This window comes from Amphiprion ocellaris, chromosome 22 (assembly GCF_022539595.1).
Source record: "Amphiprion ocellaris isolate individual 3 ecotype Okinawa chromosome 22, ASM2253959v1, whole genome shotgun sequence".
Taxonomy (NCBI): domain Eukaryota; kingdom Metazoa; phylum Chordata; class Actinopteri; family Pomacentridae; genus Amphiprion; species Amphiprion ocellaris.
In genome coordinates, this window is record NC_072787.1 from 14113176 (window position 1) to 14137860 (window position 24685).

At 41.0% G+C, this 24685-nt stretch overlaps 1 protein-coding gene across 1 annotated transcript in view; it reads left to right on the forward strand.

The window, feature by feature from the left end:
• stau2 (staufen double-stranded RNA binding protein 2) overlaps nt 1-24685 on the forward strand; it is a 96719-nt gene that overhangs the window by 31413 nt on the left and 40621 nt on the right. The window contains exons 8-12 of the mRNA XM_023276083.3: nt 7476-7688; nt 8036-8173; nt 12114-12242; nt 15656-15713; nt 22606-22961. Of these exons, the coding sequence (XP_023131851.1) occupies nt 7476-7688; nt 8036-8173; nt 12114-12242; nt 15656-15713; nt 22606-22961 (894 nt within the window). The remainder of the gene's footprint in view (nt 1-7475; nt 7689-8035; nt 8174-12113; nt 12243-15655; nt 15714-22605; nt 22962-24685) is intronic.

A 24685-nucleotide genomic window follows, 5' to 3' on the forward strand; every position in this document is an offset into this window, starting at 1 on the left:
TGTTGAGGAAATGCATCTTAAGCCACATCTGCATTGACTTGCTTGTCCAGATATGGTGGTTTCTTTTCGGTAAGAACATATTACTGTTCACAGCAGCCTCTGGGAAAGATCTTTGGATTAATGAGCTTGTCACTTGGATAACTTGTAAAACTTAACTACCTAAAATAATAACAGTCCACATACACATACCAATACGTTTTTTTCTTTTTAAAGTGAAACTGCTATGGCACCATTTTAGCAATAGTCACCGTGCTCACTAACACCTGACATCGCATATCATATAGCCATTTATTTATACTTGGCATGTAAGTAACTGATGTAAACATGAAACAGGAGGTTGGTTGCTTAGGTGTAGAAAATTCTATGGAGGAAGAACAGCAATGGTGATTGACAAGACCAGAGATTTGCTTAACGACACAGCAGCTGTTAGCAAAAACACCTGTATGGTATAGTCAAAACTGATATCTTGGTTTTCTTCTGGATAACCATCATAGGAGCATGACAAATCAGGGAACGATGTATAGTGAAGGCTGAGACTCGATCAGAAAGTGAACATTTCTGTCTGTGTCATAATTTCCAAAAGTTTCAGTTTCTGCCCATCCAGACTAAAACACAGTCTGGGGTTTTTTAAAATGAAACGTGGTTGGTAGTGTTTCCAAAAGTCTGGGTTTTAGGGGTGTAAACATGTTATAAGTTTCAAAATGAAAATGTGTTATTGTGGCTGTAGCCATACAATATTGGCAAGTGGCCAGAATCCTCTGGATTAGAAAACTGACTTTTTAGCTTTTCCAGCAAGATTCCTCTGACATTTCAAATAATCCTACCACTGCTTTATTACTCTTTGGAGCTTCAGCCTTCAACTTTTCTAAATCCACAAAGTCTACTGTGTCCTTAAATGACCTGCTGGTTCCGTTCTCCTTGGCTTTCACCATATCTCAGCTGACTCATCCAATATTCTCTCCCTCATCGCTCCCTCTTCTTCTTTTGCACTCAGCTAGGTGCCAAAAACAAGGGAGGCTCAGTTTACACTTCATGCCCCCTCCCTTCCTCCACAGAATCCCTCCCTTCCATCTCTCCTACCATCATTCCCAAAAATCACACACAAGGCCAGTAGCATGTGGAGAGTTAGGGAGGCAGGCAGAAGGGGGTGAGAGGAAATGGTAACAGGGAGGGAAGGAAGGGAGGCAAACTCGACTCACTGTGTTGACTTTGCTTGTTATTAAGAGTTTACACAACATTAGAAAAATTATCTGGAAACCTGTCCAATCCTCCCTTTTGCCCCTCCCTTTCCCCCTTTTTTGTTCAAAAACACATTTGATCATCAGAGCATGACATGGCTATCCTTCCTGGAACTGCTATTAATAATTTCAGCCAGCTAAATCTGCATTGATGTGATTCATTATCTGGCATGTCTGTCACTGTCAGCAATTACACCGCTTTCATTTGCAGTCCCTCCAGATTGGAAGCTGAGAGCAGCGGTTTTTAAAAGGAGACCACAGTGACATTCCTCCAAACGGGTCGCTTTGCTGCTCACTGTTAGTCTGGAGACATCCTGTTTGTTACTGTTGTCTGATGAGCAGTAAATCAGCAACTGTTTTCCATGTGCATTCTCTCACACTTTATTTCTTTCACTATCTATCTACTACTCCGTCAACAGTTGATAATTTTTGTCTGTTTCACAAGTTCCGATTTATGTGCACTTTGTGAAAGCAGCGTTTAGCTTGGTTTGTTTAGTCTATTGTTTGTTGTAAATAGATTTCATGATTTATAGTGGAGGAAAACAGTGAAAATGGGTCAGATTGTCCTTTTTCTTTACCGTAAAATCTTCATCAGTCACACCAGATTTGTTTTTTGTGCCACGTCAAGCATTGAGCAACAATCAGTGTTTATTTAGCTTTGACATAGCACACGATCGCATACAATGAGGCATGTGGATACAAAAAGCCCACAAAAGCCTACAAGTATGGCTTATATTTGTGTACAATATTAAAAGAGGCCTAAGAGATGGAAAAATAAACATACATCCAGATTATATCATTTTATCCAAATGAAAGATGAAATACCTAGAAAATAGGAAAAGCAAAGAGTCATTTGCAAGCAAAGAGATTGAATGCCAGTGAGTAAAAAGAGACAAATAAGCAAAACATATTTTCATTCCGACCTGAAACGAAGCTTAACATGCAGTTTAGTCCATTTCTTTACAATAGCAATTTAAAAAATATATTGTCTGGTGTATTAATTGAGACCAGTGAATGCTAGATATTAGTACTGTGCATTTTTGCCACTGCAGTTAAGATTTAAAATATCCACTATGGCTTCACTGCAAGTTTGTGTTGAAGTTGAACGAATGGGGTTTGTATGCACATAATAGTTTTCTTTGACTCGAGAAAGCCTTTCATTTTGAGTGACACAGTAAGAAGTGAACTGCCTGTACTGTATCATATGTATATAAGAACCTTGTTTGTTGAACAGAGACAGATCTGGTGTTCATTACAAATAATCAGTGGTTTATATAGTGAGCACTGTTCTGCCCAAGGAAAGATGCTTATATTGAGCTTTATTCAGAAGGGATTGGTTGTGGTCACAAAGTGTTTGGAGTTTACTCTACATTGGATTGTACTCTGTAAGGGATGGGAGGGCAGTCTGCTGTATATGCAGCTCCATAAGCCAACATAGCTGAGAGGAGCTGGAGATGAAAGAGCCAGGGAGATGGAAATCAATCCTCTCCCTCTCCTGACATAACATACCTTTCTGTACGTCTCATACCCCTGATTTCGCTCCAGCAGATTCACTTTCATCCTCAGTCAGTGTGTTGCATGCATTATCCTCTCACACTGCCGCTATGCTGTGGCTGCAGACCAACGGTAAATTACGCACCTCTATGGGGTTTTTTGCCCCATCTATTACATTCTAACTCTTTAGGCAAAGCTAGACTTCATGTTCTGTCCTGCAATGTCACATCTTCTTTACCATATCTTGTTTGATGCAGTGAGATGAAATGGTTCGCTCCCTCAGCCTCAGTCAAACTCTTAAACTGACACACATGCCTGCACAGTTACGCATTCGTGCATCCTACACGAAACCTTAATGGTCATCTCTCATGTGAACGCCTTTCCGAGCAGCCATGTTTTCACATCATCTCATCCCTGTCCTCAGTGGGGCATGAAATTACCCGTGAGTCACTGCTAGCGAGTGTCTGCTTTCCCATCCCTCCGCAACGATGAGGGTCGCCGCCACCCTGAGAGCCAGTTGGCTCATTTAATCCCCTCGTCAGGCAATATCAAACAGATGTCAGCATCAAAGAGGAACCAATCTATAAATCACAGCTAGTGTGTTGCATTGGAGGCTCCCTTTCCAAGGAGGACACAAGAGAAGAGGGTCTGGGCCAAGAACCACCCATCTTACAAGAAGCAGCTTCCCTCAGGGCTTGTCCATCCACCACTCGTCACAAAAGAGCCTTTCTTCCCTCTACCAGTCCCCACCATTGTCCTACCCTGCTCCCATAGCCTCTTCTTCCAGAGTACCTGAGTTCTCGCATGCACAGATCCTCAGACTGCTCAGGGTATTAATGTCTCTATGGGAAGCCGAAGAGAAGGCCTTACATGTTCGTAAAAGAAGAGATGAAGAGACAAGAAGAGAAGGGGATTGAAAAAAAATCAACATTGAATTACCGAAGGTTTCCTGTGTACAACCTGATCCTTGTCATTAGGTGCGAGACGGGTGTGTTTGTGTGTTTGTTTGCATGTATGTGTGTGCGGCTATGCGTGTAAATGAATGGAAGTGCTGAAATCCCATCGGTGTGGTGCAGATCCCGTGTCGTCTGCCAGGAGTCTGACTGCAGCTTGTCTGCCGCCATCCTTGGCCGAGAGTATGTAGCATTGTGTGCACAGATATACACTTAATCTCGTACTCTTTGTTACCTGTACCATATATGTGTACCAGCCACATTTGATTCCTCTCCTCCTGTCGGTAACTGTGTGTTTTCACTTTAGGCAGCGCAGATGAATCATATCAGTGCAACACTTGTCCACCACTTATTCTGTGATATCTGTGCACGTTCCCAGTGTGTCACCTTGAAACGAGAGTGTTAGATGAGCAGGAAAAGAAAGCAGACAACAAAAAAACATCCTTTTGTACAAAGAGTTCAGATACAGTTACAGCATTCTTTGGCAATTTGTACCTGTAAAGAAGATAACTGTTGTTTCTGGAAAAAAGTACAGTAAACAAATAAATGGATATGAGGGTGAAATTGGAAAATTATTAATGAAATACATTATTTTTACAGTTTTGACATCCAATGTGAGCTACACAACAAACATGGAGGAGCCCAAAAAGTGTGACATACTATACACATTTTAGGCTTTTTGTTTGTTTGTTTTGTTTTAAAACAAAATGTACATTTCTGGAAATTTGAATTTGTCTTTTCTCACCAAGAGTTAGACACAAGGATTGGTGGGTCTTTCACATCTGGTAAATACGTAGCTGAAGCCTACAGCTCCTTAGCTACAGCTAAAGGGTGAAACAGTCAACTTGACTCCAAAAGTGACAAAATCCACCTACCAGCACCTCTGAGCCTCATTATTTAATTAATGTTGTCGTTTTTTTTGTCTGTTCCACCCAAAACCAAAGTATTATCTGCCAGACTATGTCCAATATCTTGCTGAAACCTGTACTATGAGGCAGGATTCCAGTTTTAATCCTGAGTGTTCAGTTTTATGAAGGTAGTTCACTTCTTACTGGACTACGTCGCCATGATGACTTAACGCTGCGCACCTAACCTGCTGCAGAGCAAGTTATGTTTGAGACAACAGATCAGTATGAATGAAAACATCACCGACTGACCAATCAATTTTCTTGGAAAATTTCATTACCATTCCTAGAAGATCTTGTGGAGCTCAGTGTGAGTATAATGAAAGGGTGTCTGGGGAGGCCAAAATATTATACATACCATCTAAACCCACCTAAACCGAGATATAAGAGATACAGCTCCCTTGCTTTGTTTTTCTACCCTCTTGACTGCTAGCAATTTCAAAGCCATTTCATTTTTCTGTAGGCTTTAGTGTAGCAATACAATTCATAAAACAGAGACTGATAAAACCTTAAGGCCGTGTGGTTGTTGATCTTTTATAAGATTTGCAGCGAATCTGCTTATTGCATTGAATGGCATTTGATTATTTGTTCTTTACCTGCTCCCAAGACTGTTCAACCCTGCCATTATTGCAACTGAACAAATAAGGCTAAAATAAGCTGTAAGAGTAGGCTGCATCTAAGCAACCCAGCTTTATATTAGGCAGTGATATTGATAAGCTTATTAACTCACACATTAACACACTTGACAGTTTATTGCCAGTGACTGTGTTACTTTTAAACCTGTTTCTTTTTTTTTTTTGTTTAGAACTATAGTTTGTTCTTCTTGTGAGAAATATGCAACTCTAGATGTCTCTAAGTTTGCATCTGGTGACAACACTGTCCCTTTTAGGTGAATGTGCTCATAGCTACATTCAGTGAACCTAGGTTGACTAAGCGAATTGTTGACCAGCTTCATGTGACCGCTCAGCGCGACTGTGGTTGTTCAGCTTAGTGAAGCCAGATAATGGGAAAGATATGCTGGCCTCTCCACTCATTGTCTGACAGCTAAACAATGACTTGTAACAAAATTTCCTGGCCAGAATCAAACCAGGAACAGCACCATCAGATGGTCCGCAACTCGCCCACTGGGGTGCCTAATTTTCCCGTAACTTAAAGAAATTGTTTATCTTTCCATGCATGTGGAAAAAGAGCTTTTGTTCAAATCCTGTCGCTGATGCAATAGTGTTTATGTCTTTGTAACCATCTTGCTCAACCACATAAGCTGAACACTTACACATGTTCGCTGTGATGGAAGCCACAGGACTGAGCAGCTGAGGAGGCTTCCTGTCCTTTACATCCCATCATCCAACACAACAGCATCACTGACTTGTGCCTGCTGGTGTAAAACAAAAGGCTATCTACATTTTGTCACGAGCTCATATCTGTTTGTCCAAGTTGACATAATCTAAGCTGAGCACCGGCCGGTGATGAGCAGTGTCATCACCAACACTGTCAGCACTGATCAAGAAGTTCAGAAATAGGATGTAACCAGTCCCTTTGAATGTTGTAATGTACAAGAAGCTGCCATGTTACATTTCCTTTTTCTGGTGATGAGCAAGACCAGAGTAGATCCCCTGGGTGGGAGCGAGTTTGGCTGTTAGCTTGCACGGCTAGTACTCCAAGGCTTCCCTGCAACACACATCCCTACATGCTTCAACTCATTGTGCAGGAATTTTGACAGGCTAACAGGTTAACAGTGGCAGCAAACATGGGGCCAGTGTCAGCCAAGTTAAGAATATCTCTCAGTTAGGATGAGGAATATAACTGTAATCTTTTTATCCAGTGTATAATAAAATCAAAATGCAATTTGACAGCAAATAAAGCATTCAAACTACATCTATATTATATGCTCCCACAGTTAGTTTCTCTGTCAGTGATGGGAGCAGATTTCATGCACCAGACTTGCCTTGTCGTTTTCCATTCTTAATTGAACTGAACCATTTGTTTGTGTGGGTATAGTTGTGTAAGAGTGAAGAGGGGATATGCACACATTATCCTTTGTTTTCCTCAAGGTCTGGTATTAGTCTGTGTTGATGTGCGAAGTATCTGAGGAATGCTCAAGGTTCCGCTTATCAGTTTAATCTGTTTTACCGGTCACTGGGTTCAAATTTACTGTTTCTAGATTGCATCTGATTGCTACAATTTGTGCTGTCTGCACCACAAATTAGGTTCAAATAAAGAAAGCTTGTGGGAGTTGAGAAAATCCAAAGAAACGCACACACAGCAGCTACAATTAGAGGGAGAGCAAGGGAAAGCCATTTAGCTAAGAACTGAAACTGCATCCACATTAAGTGAACATGTACTTCTGGACTCAGTAAGTGTGTGAAACCTAATTCTTCCTCCAGTATTTTCCTATATAAGGTTGGGGAGAACCCCACCTGCTCCACACACACATGCACTCACACACACACACACACTCACGTACTGTTCTCGGACTTCACAGGAAGTAGATGTGATTGCAGAAGCATGACCTAACGCCAGCCGGTGTTTGTTTTAGGTCTCCCAGGTGACCAGAGGCTAGAGGAAGGAAACTGAGCCTTCATCACTAGAGACTGTCATCTAGGAACATGTTACTCTTCATATGTGTGTTTGTACGTCAGTGTTGTTCGCTCCAGTGTGTTTTTGTATATGGATAACACGCGCATATGGGTGGGTAGCAGTATGACCATCGAGAACAGATGTTTTGGACCACCTGCTGTAGCTGCTCACAGAATGCGCCGCACACACTCCCTCACACATACCATGGATAACAAAAACACTTACTAATCATTCATTCATTTCTTCCTATTTGTACGTTGTTTCAATTATTTTTTTTTGTGACAAACATCCTCCTCTACCTTCCCCAGGTTTTGAAGGAGAGCGGCCCACCACACATGAAAAGCTTCCTGACTCGTGTCACCGTGGGGGAGTTCTCCGCTGAGGGAGAGGGCAACAGCAAGAAGCTGTCCAAGAAGCGTGCTGCTCTGTCCATCCTGCAGGACCTAAAGAAGCTGCCCTTCATACCCACTGTGGAGAAACCCAAGACGCACTACAAGAAACGAACCAAGACCATCCTCAAGGTGCTACAGCTGGATGACAGTGTATTGAAGTTTTTTTTAAGTTTTGCTCGAGGCATCCAGTTTTTTTCTTTCACAAGAACAGCAGAATTAACACATTTTAATTCGCTGGCTGCAAATTGAGTGAAAATTAACATGGAAATATCACTACTATGCGTCACTGACATTTTCCTGCTTATTTCCCGTCTATCCATCAATTGCAGATGATTTCAATTCCATTTACCCACATATATTGCTAAAAGACACATACTTCTTATCAGTTAAGCTTGGTAGGCTTCCGATGATTATAATTATATGATAAATGATTGTAATCCATGGAACTGATGCTGTCTATCTTCTTTTCCGTCCAGACGGGACCAGACTATGGCCAGGGCATGAACCCCATCAGCCGTCTAGCCCAGATCCAGCAGGCCAAAAAGGAGAAAGAGCCCGAGTACCTGCTGCTCTCTGAGAGAGGGATGCCCCGACGTAGGGAGTTCATCATGCAGGTAAATGGTAGTTTTGTTTCATTTCCTGTCACAGTATATGCTTCTGCAAGAAAAATATATTCATGACAACAATTTTGGAAAGTTTAAGCTAATGTAGTCTAATCTTTGTGAAGTGGGATTCAGGAGGGTGAAAGGATGAGGTTGTGTGTGCTTAAGAAGAAAAGTAGCTTAACTTTCATCCACTTAATCTTGGTCTGCTGCATAAATCAAAGGATGGGTGTGTGAGCTGGTGGATGAAGAACATGAATGCAAAGGTGCTTCATTACCTTGTTGGGACTAAGATCAAGAGGCAGAACAAGAATAAACTTTCTCTTTCTGACCAAAGGCAGCCAGCAGGACAATTACATAACCTGTTTAAAACAGGATTATACTCCCTGATGGATGCACACAGACAGCTGCGGGCACCACGGAGGCATAGTTGTTCTAAGTTATGCTTGGAGAACACGTTTCACATATAAGCCATACATACACACTATTGCCAACCATGCGCTTTATTGCCGTTATAGTATGGTGGATGGGTGCTACAACACTACACTTACTGATTATAACCAGTGAAAATGGCTACAGCAAGTGTGTGCGCAGTGCATAGGTGGTGCATGTGTGCCATGGAGATCTGTGCAACAAATGAAAAATATACCAGCCTTTCAAGAGATTCAAGAACCTTATTGTCATACACACGGTCGAAACACAGTGGTTACCCTGAGTGATGAAATTCTTATTTTGCGAACTCCCTTCACACAACTGAAACAAATAAAAATAACAGAAGATAAAAAATGAAATGAGAAATAATAATAATAAAAATTGAATTAAAAACAAAATAAGATAAATAATAGTTACAAAAAATCTGTGTGCAAATGTTGGCAATATTGCAATACTGTCATGTTGGACAAACTACAGCATTATGGCAGTAACATAATTATGGGTCCATGATATTCCAGTGCAAAAGTCAGAGAGATGATGAAGGCATAGTTATAAAGGAACACACCAAATACAGTGTTTTTCTTCTGCTTATGTTTTCCATGTGAGACAACCCTTTTCCCCAAAATGAATCATAAAGTGTCTATACTTTTTAATTTCAAGTACCAGTGTGCAGGAAAGGAGTGCTTTGTATCAAATGGAGACTCTGCTACGGAGCCTTGATCACCCCGTCTGCATTTATTTGCCATGACCAGCTGACAGTGCTTAGTAGCTTTATCCCTTACGAAGTCTACTGTAGTTTGCAGATCTTACCCATAATAGACAAAGTTTCACAGCAATGTCCTGGGTCCAGACACTGCAGACACAACTATCCCAAAATGAAACTTCACTGTCTTGTTTTGCCACAACCCTACACCATACATGCACTGCAGGCGTAGCCACTAAAAACACGGCACATACGCTTTGAGAAAGGCTCACATATGTTGCACATTTATTATAGTAACTGTTGTTAGTGTAGTTTCTCCACTATACTCAAACACAAAGATCAATTTGGACTTATGTATTTGGTGCAACAGCTTAAAGATATCCACAGGCAAAGCTCTTCTCTTCCTTTCCACAAAATTCATTGCTGATTATATTAAAGAATGGGGAAAAAATCCAGATGTTATGCAAATTTATTGCTTAATGTTTGTACTTTTTAAGACATTGAAAGATTTAATTCATTTGTTGCAAGTTTAGTCATTTTTTTGATGTAAAAAACCTGACCAGTAAATATTACTTTTGGCACATTTACATGTTAAGATGGTTTACAGTTTATTTAGGAACTCTCTTCCATACACTGTTTGGATCTTGGATCTCCCTGTATTTCCTCTCATGCCTGCTTTATCTTCTGTCTTTCTCCCTCCTCTCTAACTCTCTCTGTCTCTCATGCTCCCAACTGCCTCTTGAAAAGTTCTGTTTCATATTTATTATTTTTATAGTTGGCAGTTAAAGCTCAGAATGGATGAACATTCATCTTTACGGCCTTGTTTTCGTCAGTGGAGCAGCCAACTGGTAGTCTATAAAATGTCAGGTTGTCTTTTGTTGCTAGTAAAGACAGCAGCACACGGTCTGTTTTGTGTACCACAGGAAGATAGAAGAATGCAGTTGTTAGGAAGGCGCCCGTGTTCAAAGCAGAATAAGATTTCATGGTCTTGCAGCAGCAGCAACCTTTACCTTAACTAAGTTATGGATGATTTACTGTTTTACTAAACCAGTTACCACAGTTACCTTATTGAGAATTGTTCAGTTTATTTACCACAGAGTTACTAGAAATCAATTTGCTATGTATGCAAGTTACTGCAGACTTGTCAATTAGTCCATTGTGGGGTTTAGACATATACTTTACTCTTAGCTTTTAAGTATATCTGACTGGTTTTTGTTAAGAATTGGTATTGTCTATCTCGATTTTACCCCTAGTGCTTTTAATTGGATTTCAGTAATGCTGTACAAGGTTGTTCCTCCTCTAAATCTGATAATCAAGCACATGTGAAGTCAGGCTTCTGTAGAAATGATTCTACAGTGAATCACGTAAATACAGAAGTAAAATTTTTCTGAAATGTTACTCACAGTAATTTGGATTATTTATCAGACCTTCTTGGCGGATTTTTTGCGAAATGACAAAATATGCAAAGGCCAACACACATGAAAGATGTTTCATCACATCACTGTTTCAGTGTGTATCCACAGAAGTCAACCCGGTGAGCAGTTTGTTTCTGAACTTTATTGCCTGAATGAGACCAACAAGTAACAACGCTGGCATAACTTGGTCCATTTTAATTTATGCACAACATTTTAACTGCACTTTCTCTTTGTCTGTCTCTGTTCCTGTTCATCTTTCTCCGTCCGTCTCTCTCAGGCAAACTCTCTTTGTGTCTCTTTCCGTAATCCTCTTCTTTCATATGAACAGAGCTTCTCTTAGCATCAGGCAGTAATTCAGCCTCAAACCTATTCTCCATGCCTCTTTGATACACACATTAGGCCCTGTGAGTGTGTGTGTTCTTTTGTGCAGTCCACTCAGTCTTCTAAAATTTCCACATTGTTTCCCTTGGTGAGCAGCAGGGCTCAAATGAGCCTCTGTTTTCGCATCTTTTGTCTGACCCCATCACTAGTTACAGAAAAGGCTCCACCTTCTGTCAAATGCCTTTGGGAAGCTGATCATCTTTTAAAAATTAATAAAAGAGTAACTGTGTTTGATTTAATGATTTAATAATTTATTGAGGCTTTCCTTCAAATTGTATGTCGCGGCCTACCGGATGCATTCAGACGAGTACTTAGTGAGCATGTCAGACCACTTTGAGTAAGTGCACTGAGGCCTGGCTGTTCACAGGCTCTGGCTCCCAGAATGTTATTTGTACAGTGTAATTGTCTGTTTGGATAACATAACGACGTCGGATATTCTCTTGGAAATTTCTGCTTACATTCTGTGTAGACAGATTTAATGTTTTGGGATTACTGAAAAACAAACACTTCACTCGGATTCTTTTTGCACGATGTACACGGCATGGTTGACCCGGCTCAGAAAGTGAGTGTTCTCAGCTGAGAGTGAATCAAAGCGGAAAGTCGTGATAGAACGCTATTTAATATTGTTTCCAGCGGGACACCAAGGGATTCATTATCACTTGAACAGAACGACTCTGTACAGACACAATATTCAGCTGTGAATCTGCAACTTTTGTCACAATTTATGTCCTTAACTGTTGCAGAAAGTAACTTTCAAGTATATTTACTTGAGTACTTAAGTACAGTTTTGCTTCCGTGTTCAGTAATATATATTTTTCTGAAATATTCTGTGTAATGATGAGTACCTTTACTTTTCATACATTAAGTATACTTTGATACTAATACTTCTGCATTTGCCTTTTACTTGTAACAGACTATTTCTACACAGTATTACAAGATCTGAATGCTTCTTCCTCACTGGCCTTTATCACATGTGTGTACTTGTTTGTGTGTTCCTCTGTACATTTTTGCATTTGTGCAGGTGAAGGTCAATAACGAGGTTGCCACGGGAACAGGACCTAACAAGAAGGTGGCCAAGCGGAACGCAGCCGAGGCCATGCTGCTACAGCTGGGATACAAGGCTTCTACAGTCCCTCAGAGCCCCACCGAGGTACAGATTGCACTTTGCCGCTGCTGTTGACATCAACTTGTGTATTTTATTTTCAGTTTATATATACAGCTCCCACTCTGTTATGATGTGTAACTGTAGTGTCTGATTAGTATAAGCATAGATAGTTTCTTACAAGTTTTAAAGTGCTTGTACAGCATGCTGTCATTGCTCTTATTACTGAGCAAGACGAACTTAAATGCAAAAGACTGCAGCTCACATTTATCATCACATTTTCAGGTAATTGCCAGGCTATTGGAAATGACTGACTCTGAACCACAAATTTGTTTAAATAGACAGTGCTTGAATCCTTGTTAAATCCTCATCAGGTGTAAGTTACATGCAAGGAAACCTTTAAACTGTGTGCATGATGAAAACATAGACCATACAATGAAATATTTTCTTCTGAATTGGTGAACATTCACTGCCCTGACATGTTGATTTCTATAGCTATCTCTTTTATTGCCATATCATTCCTGTGTTTTTAATTTTTTCATATTTAACAAATATAATTACCAGATTATATTTACCTCTGATTTTGAGGTGGTATACGTATAAAACTAAGAGGTCCCTATAGGCAATATAATGTTAACTCCGCATGAGATATTTTCATGTGTGGAGGAAAACTGGCCTTTTCATGAATGCAGACACACATTCATATGTATATAGGGCATTTTGCAGTTGCAATAGTGGTAGGTCTTGAGGGATATTGATGCTGGCGGGCTGGTACCTTATAGCTGTACGCTGAAGGACTACATAAAGAAGCTGCACCATCCTCACTTTTTCTCACGTCCACAGTCCTGTGCAGGTTTACTTATACTCATTCGATTCCCAGATTTATCACGTCCCTTCGCTGCTGACCTATTATGTAATCTGCTCAGCTCCTTTCATCCGAGCGTGTTTTGCAAGCAACCATTGATCACCATCATCTTTATTCACCTCGTTGGTTTTAAAGCTCAAGGGATCAGAATCAGATAGAGATGATGTTACATAACCAAGCTCTGTGTAGAATGTTAATTGTTCCCCAGACAGCTCATTAGTCAGACATGTGATGCTGCATGTATATTATTCAGGCAACCAGGCTGTAAAGCTAAAGGATAGCTCAGCATTGTGCTTGACAGAATAACTGGGACGTTGACTTATATTCTGTAAAGAAACCTCATCCCAGTTTGTCATCAGAATTTCCCTTTGCTTTAATCTTTGTTCTGAACAGTCAAGTTCTGGCATTATTCAGTTTCATCACAGTAGTCTTTCAGTTGATTAACAGCCTGCACGGTGAATACGCCACAGTTGCATGTGTCGAGGAAATATGAAATGTTGCTCAATTTGAGTTGGTATCATTTAGTGGGATATTTGTTAGCCCTGTAAACCTTTGTGTTTTGTTATGTCCCGTAGGCAATTTACACAGCGGTGAGGGTGAATGACATCCCTCTTGTGAGCAAACTGACCAAAATGCAGCCCCCTTGTTAACCTGCACGTATTTGTGTGTGTTGGTTGATGGTGTGGGAGGAGGGAGAACCTCCTGCTGGGCCATCCTCCCTATTAAAATCCCTCTGATCATTGATCAAACACCTGTACTGAAGATATATATTTCAAAGTATCTTCTTTTTTACCATGAAAATAAGGCCTTTTTACCTTAAAATGGCTTAGATATACCTCTCCACCGTTGCCTCCTCTAGAATTTGCAGATCTGTTCAATCCCTGCATCTCTACACACACCTCATCCCACTCTCTGCAACTCCTGGACACCAGTTTATCTACAGCTCTGCTCAAACACTGTAAAACTACTTTACACAGTTTCAAATTGGAATATGGGCATAATTAAGCCATACATGAATCAAAAACTGAATCTGTAGAAAAATAATGATATAGAAAGCTGCAACCACACAAGGTGATAGGTTTGGTTCCTTATATGTGATACACTTTAAATTTCAGAGGTCTGAATCTGTGTTTTTGAAATTGTCATCAGTGCACTGCAGTCTCAAGGTGAATATGCTCAGGATCGACTATATATTTTGCTAAGATTTTATCTTCTAGCCAGTAAAAAACACCATATGAATATGTTACCAAGGTAAAAAAAAACAAAAACCAATTCACTCACTGGCTAAATCTCCATATGGGTGACTGCTGTTGCCTGACGCTATATGTTTTGGGGTTGTCAGTAATTAATACTCAAAATTTCCCCCAAATGTCTAGTAAGATAAAATGATGAAGACATGACATTGTCTATGAAAGAGGTCAACAGTCAACTTCACTGTGATGATAATGTTCTGCAAAAAGCCTTTTCTAGCCAAAATTCAAGGCCACGAGTCAGGAACAGAACTGAAGACCGTGACCATATTTCACATTTGGTTCGATACTGAATAAGCGACCTTAATCTTGAGTGCTCAGCTTGACACTGGGGTGACTGTATAGATCTTCTCTGCTGCCAGACTGTAGATGTGTCTGAAACATCTGCATTTTAAAATTATGGCTTATTTGCACCTACTTTCATGCCGGAGTGAAGATGGCATGTTTCTCAATAGAAATTATCCACCAGAATCATCCATGTCTCTATAGCGAGAACTTCCATTTCGCCACAAAATTTACTCTACAAATCTTCACTGCATGTGTTATATTACAGACATGAATGTAAACTGCAATTTTACTATTTGGCAGAGGCATACAACAAAGTGGTTAGTCTAGGTGTCTAAGGTTTCAGATAAATGAGAGTTTGCTATTTTGGAAATAAGCAGTGCATTTAGTCTTACAGATCTCTGCTGATTTCTGGCAAGAAGTTACCTTTCTGGTTAACCTCAAGGCAGAATATTTCAACAGAATGAAGTTAGTGGTTGATACATGGCTGTGCATTGTCTTGACCACTGTGAAAACATCCCTGTAAGATCTCTTCAGATCCTCAGAAAACCCAGAGCTCTACAGCTTTTGTAGGATAGGTGGTCTCTCTTATCTCTGTGTCACTCCATCCTTCCATGCCTCCCTTCTGTCTGTTCTCTGGGAGCTCTCTTATACCACATTCCCACTGTGGGATTGTGGGTAACCTGTTTGTGACTGGGGGGTGCATTTGTTTACAGCCATGTCATCTGCTCAACTGTCACACACATCAAAAATGATTTGTTTCTGTTTCACACACGTGTTTGTGGCTGTGTGTGTTTGTGCAGGCAGACACGCATACCACAGCAGAAGTAACACACTGAATAGGTGCTTTTTTAGTTACTAAACATTGACAACCCCCTCTAATTAAGTAGCTGGCCTAGAGAGACACTAGGCTCCTTAAGCATCCCCTCCTGTGAGCGCTCGTCTCTTTGTGAACCAAACAGTAGGAAGGAACTTGTCTGACATGCGTGAAGAAGCTGTCTGTTCAACAATCTACATCTCTCTTACCTCCCCCTTCTCCGCTTCTCTCCGCATCACTACAGATGGACAACAAAGGCTGGAATGGACAAAAGGCGTCTTTTACCGAAGCGACAAGTAACAGTGAGTATCGGCACGTCTCCCTGTGTCTCTTTCCATTTCCTTCTCCTCCTCCTCTCCAGCTCTCCATCACTCCCTCCATCCTGCAGGTGGTTTTAGCCACAGAGATGGCCCGGCGTTTAATCTCTGTGACTGGTCAATGGGCTTCTGACTGTCAGCTTAATTGGCCGTGCGTCCTCGTGGGGAGCCTGCGAATTCAGGCTCATTCACACAGGCTTACAGGGCCGGCACACAGAGGCCCTCCGGGGAGTCCCCCCGCTGCCTTCCTGTGCAAAAAACACAGCCTTTCACTCAGGATTAACACACAAGCACAGCGGAGTGCAGATGCACACACACATACCCCTATTCCTACACATAGAGAGACACAAAGCATTTGATGAGGCAGGATATATCATGATATGAAATGAGAATTCACATAAAGAAAGATATATCTGCATGTGTCTACCACATGTCAGCTTGTAGGCAAAATAAGTTCAAGACCTAATTAAAAAATACCGAAACTGTGAAAGAACTTCATCATCATTACACATAACGCTGCAAAAGAAGCTCATAAGAATCCATGAGCAGTACTATGTATGATTTACATAGCACCATCATTTCCATTTCAGTTAGCTTGTGATAGCTGTTAACAATTCTTATTACAAGGTGTTACAAGTTTAGAGGCAGCTTACTTCCACTTTTTTGTTGTTTTTTTTTACTACATCTTCCATATGTGGAGTTTCTTTAGTCGTGTCACACTAGCCTAATGCTGACTGTCATTTGGTCAGATTTGCATATCTTGTCAAATAGTTGGATTGCGATTAAATTTTGCATATTCATGGCCCCTAGAGAATGAATTCTGCTGATACTATTGAGCCCCTGACTTTTTCCAAAGCTTTGGTTTATGACCAAATAACTTCAAAACTTCAGATATTCGCATCAACTATACATTGTGCTTAGTGCTAAACAGGGTTGACATTCCATCGAAACATTTGCTTTGCCTCTGATATTAGCACTTTAACTAAAGCACAGTGTCTAGGTACAGCTTCATAGAGCTGCTCACATGACTAGAACATGTCTACAGCCCGATATCAAAAACAATTATACATATGGGCGTTCTAGTTAAAGGTGTCATGTGGGTGCTGTAGGACAGTCCATTACACTCCTCAGCTCCACCTACAGTCCAACTCCTTGTCTGTTTTTGGATTAACTGGGAGTTAGACAGATTCAGCATGCTTCAGAACTGATCTTCAGTCAACGTACGGGTGACGCTACAGAGGGCTTGTCCATCTGTATTTAGAATCCATGTTTGTATAGCTGCAGCTAAGTCGCTGCCAAACATGGAACAAGATATGAAGAAGGAACAGAGACATTAAAAAGATATCCTCCCCAGTCATCACCTCTTCTGTTAAAGAATAAATGACTTATTTTCAACTGTAGACAAATAGAAAATATTTCATGACAAGATTTATATTGGATTATACATGGGAATGTGGTGATGGCCTTAAGGGATATGTTATTTATAGTGGGGGGGTAGAGCTCAAAGGACTCTGAAAAAGCACAAACGTGCAATTTTGTTTAAAACAGCTGGTCTCTATCAGCTGTATCTGTTGTTAAGTTGGCTGTCTTGTGTATAATCAAAATAAAAACAATGAAAAAACTATTCTCTCTCTAAAGTCAGCAGCTATTTCAAGTCTTCATGTTCTATTTCCAGTTTTCTTTACCTCCAGTGTCTGGCAGCTCTGTTGTTTCTCTAGTTATTCCACATGGTGCAGGATTTGAGTAATGTAATATTTATTACAGGTGAAATAAGTGAGGAAATGTATGCATACTGATGGTGTTGCTTAAGCAGATTTACATGCATTTTAATATCTGATGTTGATTTTCTGTGATGTCTCTAGTTGATCGAAAGTTGCTGTAAGTAGTTTTACCTCAGATACTAGCAAGATAAATGGCATCAGCTTGAGAAAGAGCAGTTTTGGGGACAAATGAAGAGCCTGCGAGATGTTGAGCAGCAGAGTGCAAAACAAACAGATAGCCTTATTAGATTCAAATGTGCTGTCGTCACTTGGGTCTAATGGAGGCTTTTGGCAGAGCTGCATTGCTCTGACACGAGGTATCCAACTTCACTCTAGAGAGCAGAATGGATGTGATGTTTCAGCCCTCTCATGCTGAAATTGAACAAAAATTGGAAAGAGTAATCACTCGGACTTGTTATGTCTGCTCGTTCAGACCTGACATACCGAATCCACATGAGAACTGAACCCCCGCCACAACTTATAAAGCACTCATATCCGTGATTTAGTCCAATCTTCTGAAAGATGTATCATATAAATTATGTTTTAGATATATTACTGCTCGTTTGGGTAAACAATTTTGGTGGTTGTGGTTTCTATGGTAGCCAGAGTTCCAGGCATTGCCCAGTACCTCCAGAGTAGAGCCCTTTGGGAAACAAAGTCTTCCTTATTTGGTGATTATTCCCATTGTTGGCTTGGAGTGTGCCTTTGGTCCGGTGCCATTCCCACTTAGTTTATCTCACGCTCAGCATGAAGCTTAACTATCTGCTAATTACTTTAGCTCTTTGAAGTTGTCCAAACCGCACAGTACTCACACAACGCTAATGTCTGAATAATGTTTATTGCATAAACACCATTTACAGCTCATTCAAACAGATACAGCTGGTCTCAGTTTTCTGTGTGTGTGTCTGTGATTGCTGAATGGGAGATGTTTCTGGTTTGTCTTTTGTTTTGATCGACTGTGACGTTTATTGAATAAAAGTGTGAATAACTAGCAGGGAAAAACACAAATAGCTTAAAATGTGTTGTCCTAAATAATTTTTATAGGATGACTGTTTAAAGCGAAATATTTCTATAACAATCAGGTGCTGACAGATCATCGTTTTTAAAATACAGAAGCTGTGTTCGCAGTTAAATCAGCACTTCTTTTTAAATAGCAGTTGAAAAGTTAACAAGTTAAAATCCTTTTTATATTGCTGATCTAGTAAAACTTATTGTAATGACGTGTGTTTTAATAATACATGTTGTGGAGTAGAGCTACCACTAACAACTATTTTTCTATTAATCTGTCAACTATTTTATCACTATTTATCACTAAGTCAGGTAACCTAAACTAATGTTTTTTTCTCCAAAGCAGCAAAAACACCACATTGTTTATTTTGACAAACTATATGTTGATGCAGAATTTTATCTAATGTAAGCAAATGTTTACATGTGAAAGTGCAAAAAAGTTAAATTTGAAAACATGACAAAAGTAAATAAAGAGTTCCTATTCTCCAAAAGAAATCAAGGGTCCTAACAAACCCCTTAACAAAGAAAAATGATGGTGTGTATATTGGAGAAAGTTCACCATGGGTATTTCTGAAGCACAGACCATCGTCTTTTATTCCTGTCTATAGTGTCACGGTCACATGACATTGCAGTTATAGAATCAGGATTTTACTGATCCACAGCGGCAACTTAGAAATGACGGCTCGTTAGCATGCAGTCTGAATAAGTCACATTTCAGTCTCCGTTTCATCCTTGTTTTGCTCTCCAACAATAAAACTAGAATATGCAAATGAGAACAGCTTTATTGGAAACTGGACTGTATTAAAATACAGAAATGCTCATCACAGAGAGCAAGAGAGAAGCAAACAAATGCAAGGAACAGCTCCTGCGTGTTTTCTCTTCAGGTCCATTGTGCTGTGCACTGTTTATTGTTTTGTCCTGCGATCATTTGAAGTACTACCAGAATCTGGAGCCTTGGTTCTTTGGAAAACTGTACATGGAAACAAGTCACACTTTGCGGCTGCTGTTGCCATTGTTTCAAACTGAGATGCTGACTGCAGCTGACCAATGACTGAAGCCAGAAACAACTCAGTTGATGATGACACAGTTACGCAGTGATACTGATAAAAAATCATATGTTTTAATGAATTGACTCAGAAAAAATGCGTTGGTTAAGGACGTTAAGGTCAATTCATTTTTCTCTGGAAGTCTAATATGCTGACTAATCACAGTAGCTCATTGTGGAGCTCTGTTCCAAAAGACACTTTTTTACCAGCAAACACTCAGTACAATAGATAATTTGTCGGAATTGCAGTGGGGGAGAAAAAAAAGCTTGCGTCTGTTTTAATGTCACCCAAACAAACCATTGGTTTGAAGAATTCATTGTCATATTTTGATGAGGAAAACAAACATAGCAGACATTGTTTTGCTTTGCTAGTAGTTGTGGGGAATGTTCGTGCTGCAAAATCTTTGAATACCCAACACTAGTTTCTAACTATATACAGTTCTATCTGTTCTGATTATCATTAGCTACAAACAGTTTTCTACACATCCACAATGCTGTTTTTGGTCAGCTATAGTTCATATAAAGAACATTGCTACGTTATATAAGGAAAAGTAGGAGAAAGTAGGTAAATGTGTCAAGGGCTGTCCATTTATTGCTCTGTCTTATAGTGCTCTTCCGCTTCAACAGAAAATACACACACACACCTCAGGCACCCACAACCTTTACTGTGCACTCTGTGTGTGTGAATGTGTGTCCTTTGCCCTGTGTAAGCTGTGGAAGGTAATGCAACAACAAACAGGGTGGCTTAAGAGACAGGAAGGGAGCATAAAAAGAACGCAGAAGAAAAAGAAATAAGAACAGAGTGATTTTTCTCCCTTCTATTCCCAGGGGTTTTGCAGCAGAGCTTTTCACTTGAGTTGCCACATTTCATTTCCTGCTGTTCATATGTGTGTATGTGCATGTGTGTCTGTGCATTGTGTGCATGTGTGAACTATGTGAAGGTCTTGCTCCACAGTGGTGATTTATAGCGGCGGGCTCCGGCCCTATCTGTTTTCGATCAGTCTCATGCTTGGCTCTGGCTTCCCTCCAGTGCTCCCCTGGCCCACCGGACACCGAGTCTGGGTGGGACCCCTCCACAACTGCCTGGAACCAGCACCACAAACACACACTCCCTTACTCTTTCATTCCCTGCTTTTCAGCCTCGCTCTTCTTCTTCTCTGCTGCTCTCCACTTTCTCTAACTTTATATACACAATTTCACAATCGCCATCCAGCATCACGCACAAACACACTCCGTCATTCTTACTTATTCACTCTCACCATCTCTCCTCCTTTGTCTCAGTCTTGCTCTTCCTTGCTCTCACGCTCTCGCTTACCATCTGACATTGGCTTCAAGTACTCAATCACATGCAAACATGCAAACATGCTCACATGATGCACACTTTACCCGGTCACATAAACTCACATGGATTACATTGACTGCTCCCCCCACCTTCAAAACTCTTTGTCCACTGCTGATGTCATGTTGGCTAACACCTTTCAATTTTTATGATGCTGCATTCAGAATGCACAGGCCTGCAAGTTTTACTTGTGTAAATTCAAATTAAAGTTGTCATCATGATTGGGAGAGGGGGGAAAAATCCTAGCAGTTGTGTCATTGCTGGCAAGCGGCAGTTTGTTGTAGTATGAGTAATAAGCCCTGGATTTCATTGCTGTTTCCTTGAGCTTTTCTGCTCCTCTGGAAAGGAACGCAAACTTCTTTGTTCATAATGGGAAATACTGTCAGCAGGTTCCCAGAAACCCTAGACACGAGTAAGCTACAAGTGTGCAAAACTCGCTGTCTTTGTATGTGCGCAACTATGTGTGATGGTAAATGTTAACTCAAACAGGAAGTGGCCTGTCAGTCATGTGCTCACTCCAGCACTTTCTCCCAGCTGTTGGTCCATATGCACACACAAACAAGCCCTCAGACATACGCACAGACACACAGACAGCTGGTCTTCCTGTCTCTGGTGACCTTGGCTGGGCTTGGAGGCTCCACATGGGTTTCACAGACACTCATCCCCACCTCCTCTTCCATCTGAACTGCTTCCAGCTCATCCTTCTCTTTTATTCTTTCTCTCTCTTCATATTTCTGCTTCGTCTTCTTTCGTGCCTCATATTCTTTCTTCTCACTTTCACCGCTGCCACAAAATGACGAAAGTATTGAACCTCAACCCACTGGTGTTTCCTCCTTCCACCTGTTACAGTTTTTTCAGGTCAGTGATATCAGAGTCAAGGAAGCCAACATAAACGAATGAAATTTATCCAAATGATCTGTAGTGGGACATAGTCTTGGAGCACTGTTGTGCTCAGCTGGCTGGAACCCCAGCATGTCTGGATTGAGCTGTGTCCTGTTAAAGAAAAGCTGCTCGGACAACAAAGGTGCCACAGCCTCTCAGATCCAAGTCACTCAGGACATTTCCTCCAGCCACTGAAATATTTCTCGCAAGACCTTTGATCTGAGGCTGAACTCACTTCCAGGTCCTGTTGGGTCTGTTTGAAAAGACAATAAAAGTGGAGCAGGATGCCGGTTATGTGACGGTGCTGTTTCCCATCAAAGATGAAGTCATAGACGCTCTGTTGATATTGGTAGATGCTCCGTTTGTGTCTCTATGTTTGTGTTTGAGAGTGAGAAAGAAAGAGGGTGTGTGTGTGTTTCCCAGCAGACACTTTGATAGTGCTCGGACCTGCCAAACCACAAGAAACTGTCAACTGCGTTTTTCGATGGAATGCCAGTTTGGGAACACACAATTTTCCACGCACATTTAGGCATACACATGCATGAACACACTGTGACAGTGTCTTGTAGTGAGTGACTGAGGAATGTGTATACATAGAATTTCAACACTTAATAATGAGAGACACACTAACCCTTTTTCTCTCTTGCCAATGTCATATGTTTATCCCATTTTGTGTATTTGTAAAGGTATAAATTGATACTATTGCTAAATATTTGTTCTCTTTCAACTCTCACACTCTCTTCTCAACTTTTTCCGTGCATCCATTCATCCAACCTTTATTTGTTTACTCTTTTTTTTTCCTTTTCTCTCCATCATCCCTCCCCATTTCCTTGACCCCTCCAGCCCAGAAGGGTCTGCTCCACCTTAGCCCCGACGTCTATCAGGAGATGGAGGCCAGTAGAAAGCAGGGTGGCAGTGCTCCGGGCTCCGGTGGCGGCAGTGGCGGCTCCGTCAACTACATGACCTCCAAAGACATGGGGCCCTGCTCTGCCCCGCTCCCCCCAGGACACCCTCCTTATTACAGTGGCTCATCCTCCTCACCCAGCCCGACCGCCACCATGGCCAGGGAGCTGCTGCTTAATGGACAGTCGCCCACAGCCGATGCCTCACTGCCCATGAAGGGGAAAAACCTGGCCTGTGGCGTCTCGGTGCAGCCAGCACAGCAGCTGGACTACCTGGCTCGCATCCAGGGCTTCCAGGTAAGATGCAAAGAGGTGGATGTCCTGCCATTAGGGTGTCTCTAGATTTTAAAACAACTGCTAAAATTGTACATTAAATGGCAATACTAATAGCGCACAACCTACTTCTGCAGTTTTGCCAGTGTTTTTATTGGTAAAAATAATATTGCACTCACCAAGTTGGTTGCAAAGATTTGGAAACACTCCAGCATAGCTACAACAATGTTCAGGTTTGCCAGATTTATTTGGAAGAAAAGACAAAGGCAAAAGGCTAAACTGCCCAGGCTTTCCTTTGTAAACTCCTACACCAGTTCACTGACTTCAATCCAAAAGCTGACCGACCTTACTTAAACGGGTTTTCCCACAGGAAACTGGTTAGCAGACGTGGTTAGCTTATGCTAATCAAATATATGATGTGGTCAGCCAAACACCTGCTGAGCTGATTTTTTTAAATAGTCAGCTGTCTAAATAAATATGCAGACTATGCAGTGTGATGGACATTGGTACAAAAATGTGGCTTTATAGCAACATTTTGGGTTTAACATCCTGTTTACAACCCGTCCGCTTGTCTGACTGCTCATGTTTTTTGCCTCATTGGTCATATTCTCAGATCTCGTCTATATGCTCACAAAAGTAATATTCAGTTTTGTCGGTGGGTATAGTGCTTTTCATAACTGTTGTTGACAAAAACAGAATTTTCCTTTAAAATAGATGTTTTGCACATTGCACTTTGTTATTACTTTGTTCGTCTGAGGGAAAAGTTCCATTGCGGAGGATTTCATGCTGATATGCATACAATTGTTTTCAATTTCACATTTATTTCACTCGTGGAATGTAGGCTTGACATTTTAACTGGCATCAATTAGCTCATAAAAGTCATAATTTCAACAAAAAAAAAGTTGCACACACCCATTTGGTACAGTCATACAGTTTGCACACATGCTAAAGTGACAGGACAGATGTTAGCGTGACCATGTATAAATATAACCCCCCTCCTTACACAAGCACAAAAACTCACATCCCTGCCCTGATTCTTCTTCCTCTAGGCTATTGCTGTAAATTCAATTGGGGTCTTGGTCAACCTGTGTGGTTATAAATAAGAATGTTACACACACACACACACACACACACACACACACCACTTGAAACCTCCACATAAGAGACAAAGGCTTTCTTTATCAAAACATTTGTGCAAAGCATTTACTTTACACGCACAAACATGCAGGTGATGTGAGGCTGAGGTTGTGCACAGTGATACTACTTAGAAATAACTTTCCAGAAGGAGTAATGAAAGTGTTTTTTCTCCAGTACAGGTGGACTCGTGAAAAGTCTCGAGTTTAGAACTGCTTGATAACACCGTTTTCTGTTTCTCACTGTGGACATTATTGGCAGACTGGATTTAGCGCTGGAACTAAACCTCACAGGTGTTTCTGTCAGCACCAGACCGAACACACACACATACACACTTGCTCTTAGCACTCAGTGTGTGTCTGTGTCCAAGAGGGAGACAACCCGGTGTCTGTTTTAATCTGTGCCGGCCGATCTGCTGCACATACCACGCCACTGATACCAGCGCCTGTTCATTTAAGCTGCAGATGCTTTTTATCAGTTTGAGCGAAAACATTTTATCTTAACCTGCTGAGGGTTCCTTTGAAAGGCCTTTGTTATTGCTCTGAGCCTTCCTGTGTGTGTGTAACCTGAGAGAGCTCTGCTGCCCGGCCAAGCCCAAACACACTTGTACATAT